This window comes from Mobula birostris, chromosome X, assembly GCF_030028105.1.
Source record: "Mobula birostris isolate sMobBir1 chromosome X, sMobBir1.hap1, whole genome shotgun sequence".
In the NCBI taxonomy this organism is placed as follows: domain Eukaryota; kingdom Metazoa; phylum Chordata; class Chondrichthyes; order Myliobatiformes; family Myliobatidae; genus Mobula; species Mobula birostris.
In genome coordinates this window covers 25,271,273-25,290,779 of record NC_092402.1, presented here as the reverse complement: position 1 = coordinate 25,290,779, position 19,507 = coordinate 25,271,273, and the positions used below count along the sequence as shown (strand labels likewise).

The following is a 19,507-nucleotide window of genomic DNA, read 5'->3' as shown; positions in this document are numbered from 1 at the left end:
TATAGGAGCAAATATCAGGGGTGTCCTGTCTGGCTGCAACATAGCGTGTTATGGAAGCTGTAATGCATTGGACCACAAGATCCCATAGAGGGTAATAAAAACCTTCAGGAGGATCCCCTTACCCCTTTTTGTGGCATTTACCGGTAGCATTGTACATGAAGGGCCCAAAGCATTGTTGCAGATCCCTACCACCCATGCCACAATCTCTCTGACCCACTACCATCAGGAAGGAGGTACAGGAGCATCAGGACTAGGACTGCCAGACTGGGTAACAGCTTCTTCCCTCAGGCTGTGAGACTAATGAATACCCTGTCACCACTGAGGTACCGTCACTAGGGCGGCGAGCTGTTTACTGTTTACCTGCACTACACTTTACGACAGGCATTTTAAATTATATTTTATTAATTTATTTATGGAATATGTTGATTTATGTGCTGTGTGTGGCATACGTTTTGTGGGTGCATCATGGTCCGGAGGAACATTGTTTCATTCATTGCATATATGTACAGCCAGATTACAACTTAAACTTGAACTAGATCCCACTCAAAGGTAATTAAGAATTAGCCATACTGTTTGAAATCACATTTAGGTCAAATCTAGTAAGGACATTAAGTTTGTTTCCTTGAAAGATCTTCATATACCAGTTTCAATTTTCTGACTGGCACTCACATTCCTATAAATAAAACATTTTTCAAATTGCATAAGCAGCATGGTTGGATTGGAAATAAACTTCTTTCAGTTTACTTTGAACAGGTTTCTAGAATAATGTGACTTTAAACGTCTTTTGGCCAAACCATTTGTTGGGATTACTAAAGTGACACAGGTTTGTAAGAAGCAAAAGGCTGGCACACCACAATAGTGCCAACTGTCTACTCAGTAGCACTGATGGTCAGGACTCTGTGTTGCACCTTGGAAATGCCGAGGGCAGTTTTCTTTAGAGGTAGGAAAAGACAACTGAAAACTTCTTTCCTGATGTTTTCAACTGAAGTTGCAATACTGAGAGGATAATAGGAGCTCACACACAACAAGGATATAGTTTAATTGTGGAGAAACAAAATGGCCTTGAGCATCAAATACATAAGCACTTACAGACATAAGAAATAGTACCAAGAGAAGATCATAATAGCTCTACAACTCATCAAATTTTGAATTCTTTGTTATGAATAAACTCAGTAATTGACTTTGATAGCCAATCTGGGATACAGAATTCCAAAGATTCGTCACCCTATCCAGAAAGAAATTACCCCTTATCTGAGTGCTAAACTTCCTTCCCTTTATTCAGTCTGTGACTCATTGTTTTACAGTCCACAGCCAGAGAAACATCCTCCCCGCATCCAGTCTGTGAGCCCTGTATTTTCTGGGTTTAGTGAGATTTCTTCTCATTCTACTGAACTCTAAAGAATATGTGTCTCACCCACTGCATCTCTCCTCATACAGTAAATCTGTCAACCAAAGAATCAGCCTCAGTTCATGAAGACAGGCACAAAGTAGTTGTTTAATATCTCTCACACAACACACATAAAAGTTGCAGGCCAGGAAGAGGTACAGTCGACGTTTCGGGCCGAGACCCTTCGTCAGGACTAACTGAAGGAAGAGCTAGTAAGAGATTTGAAAGTTGGAGGGGGAGGGGGAGATCCAAACTGATAGGAGAAGACAGGAGGGGGAGGGATGGAGCCAAGAGCTGGACAGGTGATTGGCAAAAGGGATATGAGAGGATCATGGGACAGGAGGCCCAGGGAGAAAGAAAAGGGGGGAGGAACCCAGAGGTATAGGGGTATAGTGAGAGGGACAGAGGGAGTAAAGGGGGAGGAGGGAGGGGGGGGGAGAATGTGTATATAAATAAATAACGGATGGGGTACAAGGGGGAGGTGGGGCATTAGCAGAAGTTAGAGAAGTCGATGTTCATGCCATCAGGTTGGAGGCTACCCAGACGGAATATAAGGTGTTGCTCCTCCAACCTGAGTGTGGCTTCCTTCATCTTTACAGTAGAGGAGGCTGTGGATAGACATATCAGAATGAGAAAACAGTAGAGGAACACCTTATATTCCGTCTGGGTAGCCTCCAACCTGATGGCATGAACATTGACTTCTCAAACTTCCGCTAATGCCCCAGCTCCCCCTCGTACCCCATCCGTTATTTATTTATATACACACATTCTTTTTCTCTCTCTCCTTTTTCTCCCTCTGTCCCTCTCACTATACCCCTTGCCCATCCTCTGGGTTCCTCCCTCCCCCTTTCTTTCTCCCTAGGCCTCCTGTCCCATGGTCCTCTCATATCCCTTTTGCCAATCACCTGTCCAGCTCTTGGCTCCATCCCTCCTCCTCCTATCTTCTCCTATCATTTTGGATCTCCCCCTCCCCCTCCCATTTTCAAATCTCTTACTAGCTCTTCTTTCAGTTAGTCCTGACGAAGGGTCTCGGCCCAAAACGTCAACTGTACCTCTCCCTAGAGATGCTGCCTGGCCTGCTGCGTTCACCAGCAACTTTTATGTGTGTTGCTTGAAATTCCAGCAACTGCAGATTTCCTCGTGTTTGTGTTTAATATCTCTACCATTTCCTCATTCTCCATTACATGTTATGTTATCCCTGCTAGGATACATTTAGTCATAATCATAGCCATAGTCATACTTTATTGACCCCAGGGGAATTTGGTTTTCGTTACAGTTGCACCATAAATAATAAATAGTAATAAAACCATAAATAGTTAAATAGTAATATGTAAATTAGGCCAGGAAAAAAGTCCAGGACCAGCCTATTGGCTCAGGGTGTCTGACCCTCCAAGGGAGGAGTTGTAAAGTTTGATGGCCATAGGCAGGAATGACTTCCTATGATGCTCTGTGTTGCATCTCGGTGGAATGAGTCTCTGGCTGAATGTACTCCTGTGCCCAACCAATACATTATGTAGTGGATGGGAGACATTGACCAAGATGGCATGCAACTTAGACAGCATCCTCTTTTCAGACCCCACCGTGGGAGAATCCAGTTCCATCCCCACAACATCACTGGCCTTACGAATGAGTTTGTTGATTCTGTTGGTGTCTGCTACCCTCAGCCTGCTGCCCCAGCACACAACAGCAAACATGATCGCACTGGCCACCACAGACTCGTAGAACATCCTCAGCATCATCCGGCAGATGTTAAAGGACCTCAGTCTCCTCAGGAAATAGAGACGGCTCTGACCCTTCTTGTAGACAGCTTCAGTGTTCTTTGACCAGTCCAGTTTATTGTCAATTCGTATCCCCAGGTATTTTTAATCCTATACCGTGTCCACTCTGACCCCCTGGATGGAAACAGGGGTCACCGGTACCTTAGCTCTCCTCAGGTCTACCACCAGCTCCTTAGTCTTTTTCACATTAAACTGCAGATAATTCTGCTCACACCATGTGACAAGGTTTCCTACTGTAGCCCTGTACTCAGCCTCATCTCCCTTGCTGATGCATCCAACTATGGCAGAGTCATCCGAAAATTTCTGAAGATGACTAGATTCTCTGCAGTAGTTGAAGTCCGAGTTAGCTTTTAGATTACCCACGTTAGCTTTTTCTTTTTTATGTATCTGCAGAAGTCTTTATCGCCTGTTTTTATGTTTCTTTTCAGTTTACACTCGTGATCAATCTTGCCTTTTAATGAGCTGCATACAACTAAAAATTAGCTGGATTTACAAACACAAATATTATGTTGGTGTCCTTTGTCAACTTCTAAAACGCTCCCAAACTTCAGGCTTAGTGCTATTCCTGTCAAATTTATAAGCCTCTTCCATTAATTTAACACTGCCTTTAATTTCTCATATTAACAGTTTGAGGATAGAGGGGAAGCCTTTTAGGACTGAGATTAGGAAAAACTTCTTCACACAGAGAGTGGTGAATCTGTGGAATTCTCTGCCACAGGAAACAGTTGAGGCCAGTTCATTGGCTATATTTAAGAGGGAGTTAGATATGGCCCTTGTGGCTAAAGGGATCAGGGGTATGGAGGGAAAGCTGGTACAAGGTTCTGAGTTGGATGATCAGCCATGATCATACTGAATGGCGGTGCAGGCTCGAAGGGCCAAATGGCCTACTCCTGCACCTGTTTTCTATGTTTCTAAACTCAGATTAACCAGTTTTCTTGTTGGGTATTTATAGCTTAAGAGGATATATTTTTTCTACAAATTATGCACTATTTCTTTGCATGCTGCCTGATCTGCTGAGTCCTTCTAAGTTAGATTTCAGGCTTCCAGCATCTGCAGTTCTTTCTTTATGGTCTCTTCCAATGCTATACTATTTAATAATCTATATATTCCATAAGCGAACAGAGAATGATCTTATCCGAGAGCTATATCCTGGAAGAATAGTGTGGTTAGCTCAAAGTGCACATTTGTATTATTCAATTACCAATAAAAAATTAACAAATTTTGATCTCAAAAATTGCACAAAAGGGGAAAAGGGATTAAGTACTAATGACTGTGAGGTTGGATCTATTCAGAGTTATAAACATCTTCTGGAATTAAAGAACAATAAAAAAAAGCACAAAAATAAAATAATACAAAGCATTTCAAATCAAATAGTGAAGGAGAAATAAATAAAATGGATACAAGACAGACATAAAAGTTCAATCAGGTAGCCTAAAAGACTGATGAAATCAAAAACCTCTATCTCCTGTTACAAGACTAACAGAACCTTAAAAAGAGCATTGTTTGCTCTTGTGATTCAAGAGGATAGCTGTCACAAGCACAGTTATTTGCTGCATGCTCCCTGCAAGTATAATCTCCCATTTAGAACTTCAAACTGTTGAAATACATAAGAGCATTGAAAATCAAAGCAGTAGTCATGGTGCCTTTCAAGTATGCTCCACATTCAATAAGGTCACTTTTAGTCCAGTGCCGTATACGTACCTTCCCTGCTTTATGCCCTGATTCTATTAGCATTTAAAATCAGTAGACCACTGCCTTAAACACATTCAACAACTAAGCAACCACAGCCCTCTAAGGTAGAAAATCTCAAAGATTTACAATCCTCTGGGCATACAAATTTTTTCTCGCCTCATTCCTTTAAGGCAGACCAAGATCCTGAGACTGTATCCTCTGATTCTAGAGGAAACGGTCTCCATTCTTGCATCTCCACTCTCTCAGCTCTTCCTTGTATCTGATAGGCCACTTAAATCCAGGATTTTACAAAAGTCCATCTGTAACTCAATGTCAGATATTTAAAAGCTCCTATAAAGTGAAGCAAACCACTTAACTGGATCAATATCTGAGCAGTAATAATGTGATGAAGGAGAAGCTACTGACCATGATGATTAACTTGCATGAAATCTCCTTGGAAGTAACTGCTCTTAAATCTCAACTAGTCCATTCATTCCTGTTGACAGACATCATTCAGCTTTTGATGAAAGCATAAAATACCAAGTACAAACGTATATTCATAATAAAAGATCAAATCACATTCAAGAACTAACAACCTGGAGCACCTGTTGTTCCGTGTACTCAAACTAGCCCGTGCAAATAACAATGAATATGATGTTGCACTAACCTAGCTTCATCTAAATCAGCCAAATCCTGCGACCTTCAGAGTAAAAGTCTGCAAATTAAATGACTGCCTCTGCATATGGACAGAAGCAGTTAGCCTTTGAGGAGCTAAGGTGTGGCATTTTGACCAGATTTGAAAATTAGCCCTCATGGCATTTCTCGAGTTGGATGCACAGCTTCCTCAGGGAATGCAAGTATTTAGCTATAATAAATGGTTGGCCTTCTTACCACAATAACTGTATCAAGACTCCTGTTCTATTCCTTATCTTCAGCAACAACCTGATACAAGTATAAAAAGTGACACTGTTTGCTCTTCTCATTATTCTTTACAGGAAGAAAAGAGAGAGATAAAGCAAACCTGTTGGAAGAGGTATTATCAGCATAATACACTGCAATCCTGCTGTCGGTAAGATTATGGGAAAATGATAAATTCTTAAAGTATGGAGGCGTTTTAGTCAACAAGCATTGATTAGTCTGAGAATGAACACAACCTGGAAATGTTATGGGAGCGGCTGTTCCGGGAGAAGCAAAGTTCTAAGAGAGAATGTTCTGTTCCAGGAGAAGCAAAGAAAATGAGCCTGAGATTGTTCTGAAATAAGCAAGGGAACAGGACTAGAAATATTCTGGAAAAATTATGGAATCTAGCCTGAGATTCTTTCTGGCGAACCACTGGAAATAGACCTAAGATTATTCCAGTAGTGTTTTGAGATGGGGCCTGTGATTCTTTTAGAAGAACAATGGGAGCATGCTCAAAGTTGCTCAGGTAGGCAGCTAGACAGGAACATGAGAAGGAAAAGTTTAAAGGAATATGGATAAAACATGGGCAAATTGGACAGGCATCTCAGTCAGCATGGGTCAGATGAGCCATAGGACTTGTTTGCATGCTTTATGACTCAATGACAACCATCTAGGTGTAGTGTTGACTTCATGCATTGGAAATCATGATTCAGTCTTGTTATTTCTCTATAACTAAACAAAGAGAGAAAGTTGCATTCACAGGCACAGTGGCAGCTCATGGGAACACAAGAGGAAAATTGGGAATATTGTATTCCTATTTTTTATGGATGGTTGCTTAATGGTTGCCATGGATGAGGTGAACTGAATGACTTGTTTCTGTGCTGTATAGCTCCAAGATCTTCTATGACCAGGTAAAAGTCTAGCAATAGCGTTGAAAACACATAAAAGAAATAAAGTAATAGCATGACATTACGAAGCAATATTCAACACTGTAAAATTAGTCTTGTGGATTTGTCCGCCATTAGAATAAGCAACTTTCCTTACATTATTTTTGGGTGTTTGACATTCAACATTACCTCTCTTCATTTAGCATTGAAGCCAATTATTCTTGGTTGTAAAAGCAAAGCTATATTTTTCTTCTGAATTATGAAATAAATGCAAAGAACAAAAAAAGTTTATATTTGATAAAAGCCCTGATGATGCTTTTGCTGAAAATGAAGCTACTTAGTCTCCAGAAGCTTGCACAACTGAATACAAATGAATATTATGAACGATGTGAAATACCAGTGGCCACAATAAACAATGGCAAATTCTTTCACTCATTATACCAAGCTAAGGAGACTGGCGGTAAGCCTAAAGTTTAGGTCCAACAGAATCAAAGCTTTAGCTAAGTAGCTAATAGAAAGTTGAGATTCAGCTTGATTTCTCTCTCTCACTCTTACACAGACACACACTCTCCCTCTCTCTCTCTCTCTCTCCCCCCTCCCTCTCTCCCTCTCTCTCCCTCTCCTTCTCCCTCCCCACCCCCCATATATATATATAATCCCTCTTTCAATGCTGCCTAAACTGCTGTTTACAGCATTTTATTCTGGGGTGAGGGGTTCCAGATATCCAGCATCTGCTCCTCTATACTTTGTATATTAAGATTGCTTGACGTGACAACTACTGCAATGGGGTCATGTTGCTTGCAAGATTTTATCTACAAAGCTTTGCAAATTAAGATTGTTTTATATGACAACTACTGCAATAAGGTCATATTGCTTAAAAGGGTTTAATCTATGAAATTCCTGCAGACTTTTTCATCAGTATTTGCATTTGTCCAGTGCCTCTTGGAGACCACAGTTTATGAGACAGCTGAATGCTTCCTATGAATAATATATTTAATAATACAGACAACACTTATAATTTATTGTTAAAAGGTATTAATGCAAGCAAGGGCAATAAGAAAAAGTTTCTGTGTGGTAGTATCCAACTTACATATGCAATAGTTCCTCTCCTATTTCTTTAGAGATTTCTTGTTTGCATAGAGCAGAATGACAGATCAAGTGGACTGGTTATTTGCTGGGCTGCAATCAAGTGTCTTCTTCTTGATTAGACCATAAGACATAGAAACTATTTGGCCCTTTGAGTCTGCTCCACCATTCCATCATGGCTGATTTCTTTTCCTGCTCAATCCCACACTCCTGCCTTCTTCCCATAACCCTTACTAATTCCATCAATCTCTGCTTTAAAGATACTCAATGACTTGGCCTCCACAGCCATCTGTGGCAATGAAGTTCACAGATTCACCACCCTCTGGCTAAAGAAATTCCTTCTCATCCCTTTTCTAAAAGTACATCTTCCTATTCTGAAGGCTGAGGCTGTGCTTACTGGTCCTTACTCTCGCACTATTGGAAATGTAATATCATCTCCACGACAACTCTATCAGGGTCTTTCAATATTTGGTAGGTTTCAATGAGATCACCCCTCATTCTTCTAAACTCTAGTGAGTACAGGGCCAGAGCCATCAATCACTCAAACATTAACCCTTTCATTCCCAGGATGATTTCCCCCAAAACTGCTCACAATACTTCTGGCCAATGCCTTATAAAGCCTCACATTTTATCCTTGCTTTTATTCTCTAGTCTTCTTGAAATAATGCAAACATTGCATTTGCCTCCCTTTTCATCTACAGGCTATGTATATTTTGGCAAGGCCAGCAGTTATTGTCCAACAACTGTGAATGCTATGTGGGCACAGCAATCAAGCCATCCTGAAGCCTATACCTCCAATACAAAGATGTCAGCAATTTCTATGGAATTCGGAATATTTTAATCATCTGGTTTTTAAAGAAGATCACTGTCATACTACTGAATTATCATAAATACCCCTCTATTCATTGGAATCATTCTGAAGAGAAATTCCATTGGTGCAATGGTGTCGCTGTTAATACAGTAAAAATCTAGAAATCCAAAGTTCAACTTATACATAGGATATCCTGGAATTTAACTTCAGTTATGGGATCATGGAGTCAGAGTCATACAGCCTATTCAGCCTGTCACGTGACCGGCAACAACGAATATAGAAATGAGTCAGGTTTTATAAACAAATAAACATTTATTAAACTCTGCTCAACATCAGTAAAAAGATAAACAAACGAAAACCTTAACCAGAAGTAAACTGCTATGCGGCCATTTAACGAACTGCCAAACTCAGTACTAGTTCTTAAAGCGGTAAATGCGAACACAGTATTAAAGTGGTAAATTGGAACACAGTTCTTAGAATGGTAAATCTGAAAGTCCAAGAGATTTGTACAGTCAATTAGGAGAGACTTTCCTGAAGTAAAGAATTCCTCGAAGACTTGACGTTACTGCTGATCCCAGCCAGAACCTGTCTTGTCTGCAGGATTCACAACGACGGAAATAAAACAGTTTAAAGGAACTGAAATTTTCCTCTGTAGAATAGACACTGCACAACCTTTTCTGCTTTCTCATGCAGATATGCAGATCACTCTTTCTTGAACGAAGATTCAATAATGGTCGATCCTCTCCAATACCACCAAACGATATCAGCTTTACTCGACTCCTTCAGGTTCCGTACCTTAGTAATGTCTTCACGCTCCAATACTACTGAAAAGGTACACCAACAAAGCTGGCAGCTATTGGTGAAACTGCCGGCTCAACACTTCTGTACTTTACAATAGGAAGTTTTAAAACTAAACTGCGTCATGGGATGAATACACAGCATAGCGGAGTATCTGACTGACGATCTAACTAAAAACTAACTACGTCACCAGGGGTCTCCCCATTATACCCGTGGTGAACATGTCGTCACGTGACCTAACATCGGCAGGAAAATTACATCAGGTGACCTCCAAAAGACCATTACATCATGCTCATCAGCTACTCAATTACATCATGGTCATAAGACAGTCACAAGATATCCATGAGGTATGTAACAAGCCCATCATATCCATGCTGGCCAGCTAATAATCTGTAATATGCCAATAGAAATGATGATACCATATTATAAAGCTTCCGAGTTCACTAAAGTCCATTAGAGATTACATCTACTGTCCTTATCCAATCAGGATTATATGCAACTCCAGACTAACAATGAACTTGATTCCTAAATGCCCCCTTGAGGTAACCTGAGATGCATGTAGTTTAAGGGTAATTCTGGATAGGCACTATACCTGGCCTTGCCAGCAATGTACAGTATGAATAATGAGGAAAGAAAAACATCATTTCCTACATCTCAAGAAAATTGACAATGTTTTTTTTATATAGGGCTGAACAGAATGGATGAAGGGAAAATATTTGCCTGAGCTACTGAGACTAGAAACATGAGTTACAGCCTCAAATTAACCCCATTTAGGACAGTAATGAGGAGAAATTTCTTCACTCAGAGGGTGGTGAATCATTGAAATTCAATCACTGAATTCATTTAAAAAAGACATTGATAAATTTCTGGATATTAAGGGAATCAAGAAGAATGGGAATGGTGCAGGAAAATGGAGCAGGGTTAGAAGATCCTGGTAAATACTAGAGCAGGGCTCAAGCATCCAGATGCATACTAGCAATTTGATAATCCAACAATGTTATTTTATGGTGAGTTCCAAGATTTACAGTCAAAGCAATCAAAGAAAGGCAATACATTTCCATTTCAGAACAGTGCTCTGCTCAGGGGAGCCTTCAATGCAACTGCTGCCATTGTCCTTTTTGCTGGTAGAGGAGGCGTGATTGGAAGGTTCTGTCAGAATAGTTTACTGTAGCAGCAATGATTCAGAAACTGAATCAGGTTCATTATCACTGACATACAGGTATGTCATAAAATTTGTTCTTTTGTGGCAACAGTACATTGTGAAACATAAAAATCACTAAGTTACAATACAAATAATATAAATAGTGCAAAAGAGGAATAGTGAAGTATGTACATGAGTTCAGAAATATGATGGTGGTGGGAGGGGGGGAATTGTTCCTAAAACATTGAGTGTGCATCTCTGTACTTCCTCCCTGATGGTAGCAATGAGAAGGGGGCATACGGTATCCTGGATGGTGAAGATGGATGCCACCTTCTTGAGGCACTGCCTCTTGAAGATGGTCTCAATGGCTTGTTCCCATGATGGAGCTGCAACCTCTTTTGATCTTGTGCAGTGGCCCCTCCATACCAGACAGTGATACAACCAGTTAGAATGTTCTCCATGGTACATCTGTTGAAATTTGCTTGAGTCTTTATCAAATCTCCTCAAACTGCTAATGAAATACTGTAAAGCCACTACTATTGTACTAGTGCAGTAACGATGGAGAGAATGATCGTTTATTATAGTGGAAGGGATATCAGACAAGCAGGCTGCCTTATTCTGATTCTGTTGAGATTTTTGTGTTATTGGAATTGGACTTATCCAGGTAACCAGAGAATATCCAATCACTCTCCTATCTCCCTGTACCTTGTAGATAATGTAAAGTATTTTGAGTGTCATGAAGTGAATCATTCATTGAAAGCTACTCTGCTTCTGATCCGTCTTGTAACTACTGTATTTGCCTGGCTGGCCCAAATGGCTTTTCGGTTAGTGCTGAGCAATGGGGAAGTGAAAATATTCTCTTTCTCATTCAAAGATTTGTGAGCCTCGCATAGGCATATACACTATAGACTGACCCGTGTGCAATGAGGATAAGCTATGGGAAACAATGAGTAAATCTCAAGCTCTGAGGACCAGCAAGTAAACTGTTAAGTGGTAATCTTGACTCTTTAAATGATCACCGCATGAAGAGTTTTACTCAAAAGCCAACCAATGTTTTGAATGATTAGAGGAGCTTAATAAGCAAAAACATTACAGAAATCAAACAAAAGCTGTGCTACAATGAGCAAGTTAAGGGATGAAGACTGATCTTTGTTTTAGCTAGCAAAGCTTTGTCAAGGTCACAAATGGCAGGATAGCTGCATGGACTACTTGCCCTGTCTTCCCAGTTTCTTTATGCTAATTAGATTTTATTTTATGTGTGGAATGAAATATAAACTGTAAGTTACCAATGAAGATCCAATGCCCCAGCTTGTTTGTCAATTCTTACATTTTACTTTTTCTTTTCTAATTTTCATACCAGCAACCAAAATAATATTGAACAACAGAACTTCACTGATGCACAATTCTGATTATCTTTATTTATCAAATGTGTGTTGCCTGCAGTTGTTTTAGGATTCAGACATTTAGGAGGTGAAGTTAAAAGGACTCAGAAGCAGCCTCTGAATGGTATACTTGCTCTTTAGGTCTCCCTACATAATTTATTTTGCAAGGTTTAAAATCCAAATAATCTGTTTTGACATTTAGAAACAAGAAGTACTTGTCCTGGAGGAAAGGAGGGGTGAACATGAAATTGTGGTTGATGTGTTTGCACACACACAGGATTATTTTCTACAGCACAAGCCAGCTATGTTTAAAAACAAAATATACGCAGGCATAGATTAATATTTGATTGCCTCAGTGACCTTCTTTTGTATTGTTTTGGTCTATGACACCGGCCAATTTAAAAATAAATTATCTGAGAAATGCTTCTATGATTTTCTAAAATGATCAGAATGACTTCATGAATTCTGAACAACATAGAACACAGAGCACCGAGCATAGAACAATATGGCACAGGAATAGGCCCTTTGGCTCACCATGTCTGCATTGACATGATGCCACTCTAACTAATCTGATATGCCTGCACAAGATCTGTCCATTTGTCTAAATGCATCTTAAACATTTTTATCAGATTTGCTTCTTCCACTTTGCCTGGCAGTGTATTCCAGGCACCTACCACTTTCTCTATAAAATACTTGCTCTGCACATCTCTTTTGAACTTTCCCCCACTCACCTAATATTTGTCTTTTAGTATTTGACCCTTCAAAAAGGACTCTATATATCTCTCATAATTTTATATGTTTCTATCAGGTCACGGCTCAGCCTCCGACACTCCAGAGAAAATGATCCAAGTCTGTCCGACCTCTCCATGGTTTCCAAATATTTTGCTTACATTATAAACAATGGTACTAGTCACAAGAAGACCTCTGTTTTTCACCTTTTAATTCACACAAGCTAGTAACTTCTTTCCAGTGCTTGTCATACGAATGATAGAGAAATCTCCTGAGTAGTGCCCTAAACTTAAACATTTACTGTACTTCATTGTTTATGATCCCTCTCTTTTTCTCTCCCTCACTCTCCCCCTCTATCCCCTCTCCCTCCTCTCCCTCCCTCTCTCTCTGTCTTCCTTTTTCCAACCAATTAACTTCATCAACTGCTTATCCATGGCAAGCTTGGTCTCACCCATCAGAGATACTCACTTTGTCCTGTCCATCTCTCTCCTACCATCTGTCCAACTGGAATCAAATTTGTATTCTCTCATTTCAATTTGCATCAATGGGTCATTGACCAAAAATATTAATTCTGGTACTCATTGCACAGAGACTGCTTGAACTGCTCAGTGTTTCCAGTACCTATCTTTATTTTATATTTCTAACATTTCATTTTTCCTTTATTTTTACCATGTATCTTATGATATGGGTCAGACTCTGAGGAATATGAATATATTTTTTCCAAATTTGGAAACTGAGAATTAAGTATCTTCAATCCCAAGATGCCAAGAATCACAATCTCTCAGAGTATGGAGGACTGAAACTGAAAGCTATGAATGGAGCAGAGCATAGACATGCATCTAATTATGAGGACAGAGTCAATAACATAATTACAGTGGGAAAATGGGCAATAACCACGACAAGTCCCAAGGAATCTGATACTGCATGTCTACTTGACAATGGAAGCTCAGAAGCTTTCTTGCAAATTGGTCTAGAGCCACTCATAAAAAAGTTCTCAAGCTTCTTTTGCATTTCTCTAGCTCAATATTAGTATACTTATTGCCTTCTCAAATATTTCATTGACCCTTATAACTGCACAATAGGCTAAATATATCAAGTGGCCCAGAAATTCCTCCAGGACCATTGCATGGACAATGGGCAGAGGGCTCACTCAACTCCCCCTCCTCTTCACCTGACTTCCTGAAGAGGAGGTGATGATGAATTCACACCATCCACTGTGAATTCCAGATATAGTGCAGAAACCCAGTGAAACTGGGTTACACCCTAAGTTCTTATCTCAGTATCCAAACATGTCTTTCCCCAGTATCACTTCCCTGAAATCTCAGTGCAATCATTTTATATTCAATTTGACTTTGAACACAGAAGGTGAATGTAAGAGCCTGGATTTTCATTACCAACAGCAAATATCAGAAGGACACACAAGAAACTGCAGATGCTGGAATCTGGAGCAACAAGCAATCTAGTGGAGGCACTCAATGGGTTGAGCAGGATCCATGGGGGAAAGGAATTGTCAATGTTTTGAGTCGAGACCCTGCCTCAGCAATGATCACAATTTTAGTTTTGTCATTATTACAAACCCAAAGCAAGATAATGCTTCTTTCCAACTACACAGCCCACTATGTAGATCAGTCAACAAATGTTTAGACCCTCCATTGATCAGGGTTGACCGTGGATGCTGTGCCCTAGCTGACTATGTTATACGTAAGCCTGGGTAGCATGATATGGAGAGCAAGCAGTTTGGCACCATCGACGCCAAAGGAGTTGCCAGCCAGCGTTAAACTCAACATAGGACGACCTTAGGAACTCCAACTCTAGATTTTTCCCTCTGGGTTTACTACTAAAGCCTTCCTCGTTGATGTGTATAGCTGCAAGGCAGCAGAGGTTTGTTAGTGCTATTGGGGAGGCTTTAAACTAGATTTGCAGAGGGATGGGAACCAGAGTGCCAGAGCTGACAGTGTGGCTGGAGTGAAAATAAATTATGTTAAAAGTTCAAGCAAAGCCGCCAATAGATTGTGAGTGGTGGTAAAAATCTTCTGAGGTGTATATATTTCAATGCTAGGAGTATTGCAGGGAAGGCAGACGAATTGAGGGCATGGATTGACATGTGGAATTATGACATTATAGCAATTAGTGAAACTTGGCTACAGGAGGGGCAGGACTGGCAGCTTAATATTCCAGGGTTCCAATGTTTCAGATGTGATCGAGGCAGAGGAATGAAAGGTGGGGGAGTAGCATTGCTTGTTAGGGAAAATATTACAGCAGTGCTCAGGCAGGACAGATTAGAGGGCTTGTCTACTGAGTCCTTATGGGTGGAGCTGAGAAACAGGAAAAGTATGGCCACATTAGTGGGGTTGTATTATAGACCACCCAATAGTCAACGAGAATTGGAGGAGCAAATCTGCAGAGAGATAGCAGGCAACTGCAGGAAACATAAAGTTGTGGTGGTAGGGGATTTTAATTTTCCACATATTGATTGGGACTCCCATACTGTTAGGGGTCTAGATGGGTTAGAGTTTGTAAAATGTGTTCAGGAAAGTTTTCTAAATCAATATATAGAGGTACCAACTAGAAAGGATGCAATATTAGATCTCCTACTAGGAAACGAGTTAGGACAAGTGATGGAAGTGTGTGTAGGGGAACACTTTGGTTCCAGTGATCATAACACCATTAGTTTCAACCTGATTATGGATAAAGATAGATCTGGTCCTAGGGTTGAGGTTCTGAACTGGAAGAAGGCCAAATTTGAAGAAATGAGAAAGGATCTAAAAAGCGTGGATCGGGACAGGTTGTTCTCTGGCAAGGATGTGATCGGTAAGTGGGAAGCCTTCTAAGGAGAAATTTTGAGAGTGCAGAGCTTGTATGTTCCTGTCAGGATTAAAGGCAAAGTGAATAGGAATAAGGAACCTTGGTTCTCAAGGGATATTGCAACTCTGATAAGAAGAAGAGGGAATTGTATGAAATGTATAGCAAACAGGGATTAAATAAGGTGCTTGAGGAGTATAAAAAGTGCAAGAAAATACTTAAGAAAGAAATCAGGAGGGCTAAAAGAAGACATGAGGTTGCCTTGGCAGTCAAAGTGAAGGATAATCCAAAGAGCTTTTACAGGTATATTAAGAGTAAAAGGATTGTAAGGGATAAAATTGGTCCTCTTGAAGATCAGAGTGGTCAGCTTTGTGCGGAACCAAAGGAAATGGGGGAGATCTTAAATAGGTTTTTTGCGTCTGTATTTACTAAGGAAGCTGGCATGAAATCTATGGAATTGAGGGAATCAAATAGTGAGACCATGGAAACTGTACAGATTGAAAAGGAGGAGGTGCTTGCTATCTTGAGGAAAATTAAAGTGGATAAATCCCCGGGACCTGACAGGGTATTCCCTCGGACCTTGAAGGAGACTAGTGTTGAAATTGCAGGGGCCGTGGCAGATATATCTAAAATGTCGGTGTCTACGGTGAGGTGCCGGAGGATTGGAGAGTGGCTCATGTTGTTCCTTTGTTTAAAAAAGGATCGAAAAGTAATCCGGGAAACTATAGGCCGGTAAATTTGACGTCGGTAGTGGGTAAGTTATTGGAAGGAGTACTAAGAGACAGAATCTACAAGCATTTGGATAGACAGGGACTTATTAGGGAGAGTCAACATGGCTTTGTGCGTGGTAGGTCATGTTTGACCAATCTACTGGAGTTTTTTGAGGAGGTTACCAGGAAAGTGGATGAAGGGAAGGCAGTGGATGTTGTCTACATGGACTTCAGTAAGGCCTTTGACAAGGTTCCGCATGGGAGGTTAGTTAGGAAAATTCAGTCGCTAGGTATACATGGAGAGGTGGTAAATTGGATTAGACATCGGCTCAATGGAAGAAGCCAAAGAGTGGTAGTAGAGAATTGCTTCTCCGAGTGGAGGCCTGTGACTAGTGGTGTGCCACAGGGATCAGTGCTGGGTCCATTGTTATTTGTCATCTATATCAATGATCTGGATGATAATGTGGTAAATTGGATCAGCAAATTTGCTGATGATACAAAGATTGGAGGTGTAGTAGACAGTGAGGAAGGTTTTCAAAGCTTGCAGAGGGATTTGGACCAGCTGGAAAAATGGGCTGGAAAATGGCAGATGGAGTTTAATACAGACAAGTGTGAGGTATTGCACTTTGGAAGGACAAACCAACGTAGAACATACAGGGTTAATGGTAAGGCACTGAGGAGTGCAGTAGAACAGAGGGATCTGGGAATACAGATACAAAATTCCCTAAAAGTGACGTCACAGGTAGATAGGGTCGTAAAGAGAACTTTTGGTACATTGGCCTTTATTAATCGAAGTATTGAGTATAAGAGCTGGAATGTTATGATGAGGTTGTATGAGGCCGAATCTGGAGTATTGTGTTCAGTTTTGGTCACCAAATTACAGGAAGAATAATAATAAGGTTGAAAGAGTGCAGAGAAGGTTTACAAGGATGTTGCCGGGACTTGAGAAACTCAGTTACAGAGAAAGGTTGAATAGGTTAGGACTTTATTCCCTGGCACGTAGAAGAATGAGGGGAGATTTGATAGAGGTATATAAAATTATGATGGGTATAGATAGAGTGAATGCAAGCAGGCTTTTTCCACTGAGGCAAGGGGAGAAAAAAGCCAGAGGACATGGGTTAAGGGTGAGGGGGGAAAAGTTTAAAGGGAACATTAGGGGGGGGCTTCTTCACACAGAGCGTGGTGTGAGTGTGGAATGAGCTGCAAGACGAGGTGGTAAATGCGGGTTCTTTTTAACATTTAAGAATAAATTGGATAGATATATGGATGGGAGATGTATGGAGGGATATGGTCCGTGTGCAGGTCAGTGGGACGAGGCAGAAAATGGTTCGGCACAGCCAAGAAAGGCCAGAAGGCCTGTCTTTGTGCTGTAGTTTTTGTATGGTTTCTATGGTTTCTATCAAAGTTTTCCTTCTCCTAGATGAGCTTCCAATCTCGGCTGACAAGCCTCAACTGCCTGAAGTGACTGGTTTTAAGGCGCTAGTAACCCACCTTTGCCCCTGTCAGTAGAAACTGTTCCACCGGGCTTAGCACACTACTCATTGTGGTACTACAGTGTAAACTGTACTTACTGTCCAAGCATGCCTCACATACAGTGTCTTTATCACTGCATGGTGTCATAACACCTTCCCCTGGAGGACATACAGAACAGCATTTCCCATCGCTGGTATACTGCCCACTGTCGCATGATCCCTGGGCCTTGCATACGGATACCTGTCAAGAAAAGTCAAATGATACAATGAGACTTTTTGCACACATTTTAAGGAATCTGTATATAACATTTAAAAACTGGATCCCCAAATAATTAGTTTCCTTCTAAAAGTCAAAGGCATGTGTGAAAGATCCCAGTTAGTGTATTTGACAATCAGCTATGTCAGGACTTATTAAAAAGCATGTAGAAACATGTTGTACACACTGTCTCATCACATATAGTAAATAATCTGTGGGAATCCTTTAGTTAGTTCTGCTCTCCTAAGACTGTCTAAGTGATGGAGAAGAAAATTGTGAATCCTGCAGGAGTACAATACTTTATGGTGAAGAGATAGATAAGAGAACAATTCTAAGCATGTGTATAAGTTAGATCAGATGAGTTAATTTCACCTCATAATCTGTATGTATAATAGATATATCTCTACAAGTTATGTTAGTGTATATTTCCAGTAGGTGTTACACTCAGTTGCCTAGACTATTCTGAAAATATACATTAAAAATTCCTTATCTGCCCTGGTATCTTTTCTCTAAAAGTTGAAATTTTTGACCTCCTGTCTAAAAGAAACAGCTTCTATTTCTCCCATTTAAATGAAATGCAATTTTGTTCACCACTATCCAATCAAACCTCACAATCTTTTTTACTCCATTGAGAACAAGGCACAAGAGATTCTGCAGATGCTGGAAAGCTCAATCAACACATACAATATATTGGAGGAATTCAGCAGGTCAGACAGCATCTATGAAGGGAAATGGAAAGTCAACAGGTCTCAAACAACAGGAATTCTGCAGATGCTGGAAATTCAAGCAACACACATGAAAGTTGCTGGTGAACGCAGCAGGCCAGGCAGCATCTGTAGGAAGAGGTACAGTCGACGTTTCAGGCTGAGACTCTTCGTCAGGACTAACTGAAGGAAGAGTTAGTAAGAGATTTGAAAGTTGGAGGGGGAGGGGGAGATCCAAAATGATAGGAGAAGACAGGAGGGGAAGGGATGGAGCCAAGAGCTGGACAGGTGATTGGCAAAAGGGATATGAGAGGATCATGGGACAGGAGGCCCAGGGAGAAGGAAAAGGGGGAGGGGGGACCCAGAGGATGGGCAATGGGTATAGTCAGAGGGACAGAGGGAGAAAAAGGAGAGTGAGAGAAAGAATGTGTGTATAAAAATAAATAATGGATGGGGTACGAGGGGGAGGTGGGGCCTTAGCAGAAGTTAGAGAAGTCAATATTCATGCCATCAGGTTGGAGGCTACCCAGACGGAATATAAGGTGTTGTTCCTCCAACCTGAGTGTGGCTTCATCTATACAGTAGAGGAGGCCGTGGATAGACATGTCAGAATGGGAATGGGATGTGGAATTAAAATGTGTGGCCACTGGGAGATCCTGCTTTCTCTGGCGGACAGAGCGTAGATGTTCAGCAAAGCGGTCTCCCAGTCTGCGTCGGGTCTCGCCAATATATAAAAGGCCACATCGGGAGCACCGGACGCAGTATATCACCCCAGTCGACTCACAGGTGAAGTGTTGCCTCACCTGGAAGGACTGTTTGGGGCCCTGAATGGTGGTAAGGGAGGAAGTGTAAGGGCATGTGTAGCACTTGTTCCGCTTACACGGATAAGTGCCAGGAGGGAGATCAGTGGGGAGGGATGGAGGGGATGAATGGACAAGGGAGTCGCGTAGGAAGCGATCCCTGCGGAATGCAGAGAGAGAGGGGGAGGGAAAG

The 19,507-nt window shown here is 41.0% G+C and overlaps 1 protein-coding gene across 1 annotated transcript in view; it reads right to left on the bottom strand.

The window, feature by feature from the left end:
• LOC140191351 (tumor necrosis factor receptor superfamily member 16-like) overlaps nt 1-19,507 on the bottom strand; it is a 137,516-nt gene that overhangs the window by 85,981 nt on the left and 32,028 nt on the right. Inside the window, exon 2 of the mRNA XM_072248672.1 lies at nt 17,654-17,795. Within this exon, the coding sequence (XP_072104773.1) occupies nt 17,654-17,795 (142 nt within the window). The remainder of the gene's footprint in view (nt 1-17,653; nt 17,796-19,507) is intronic.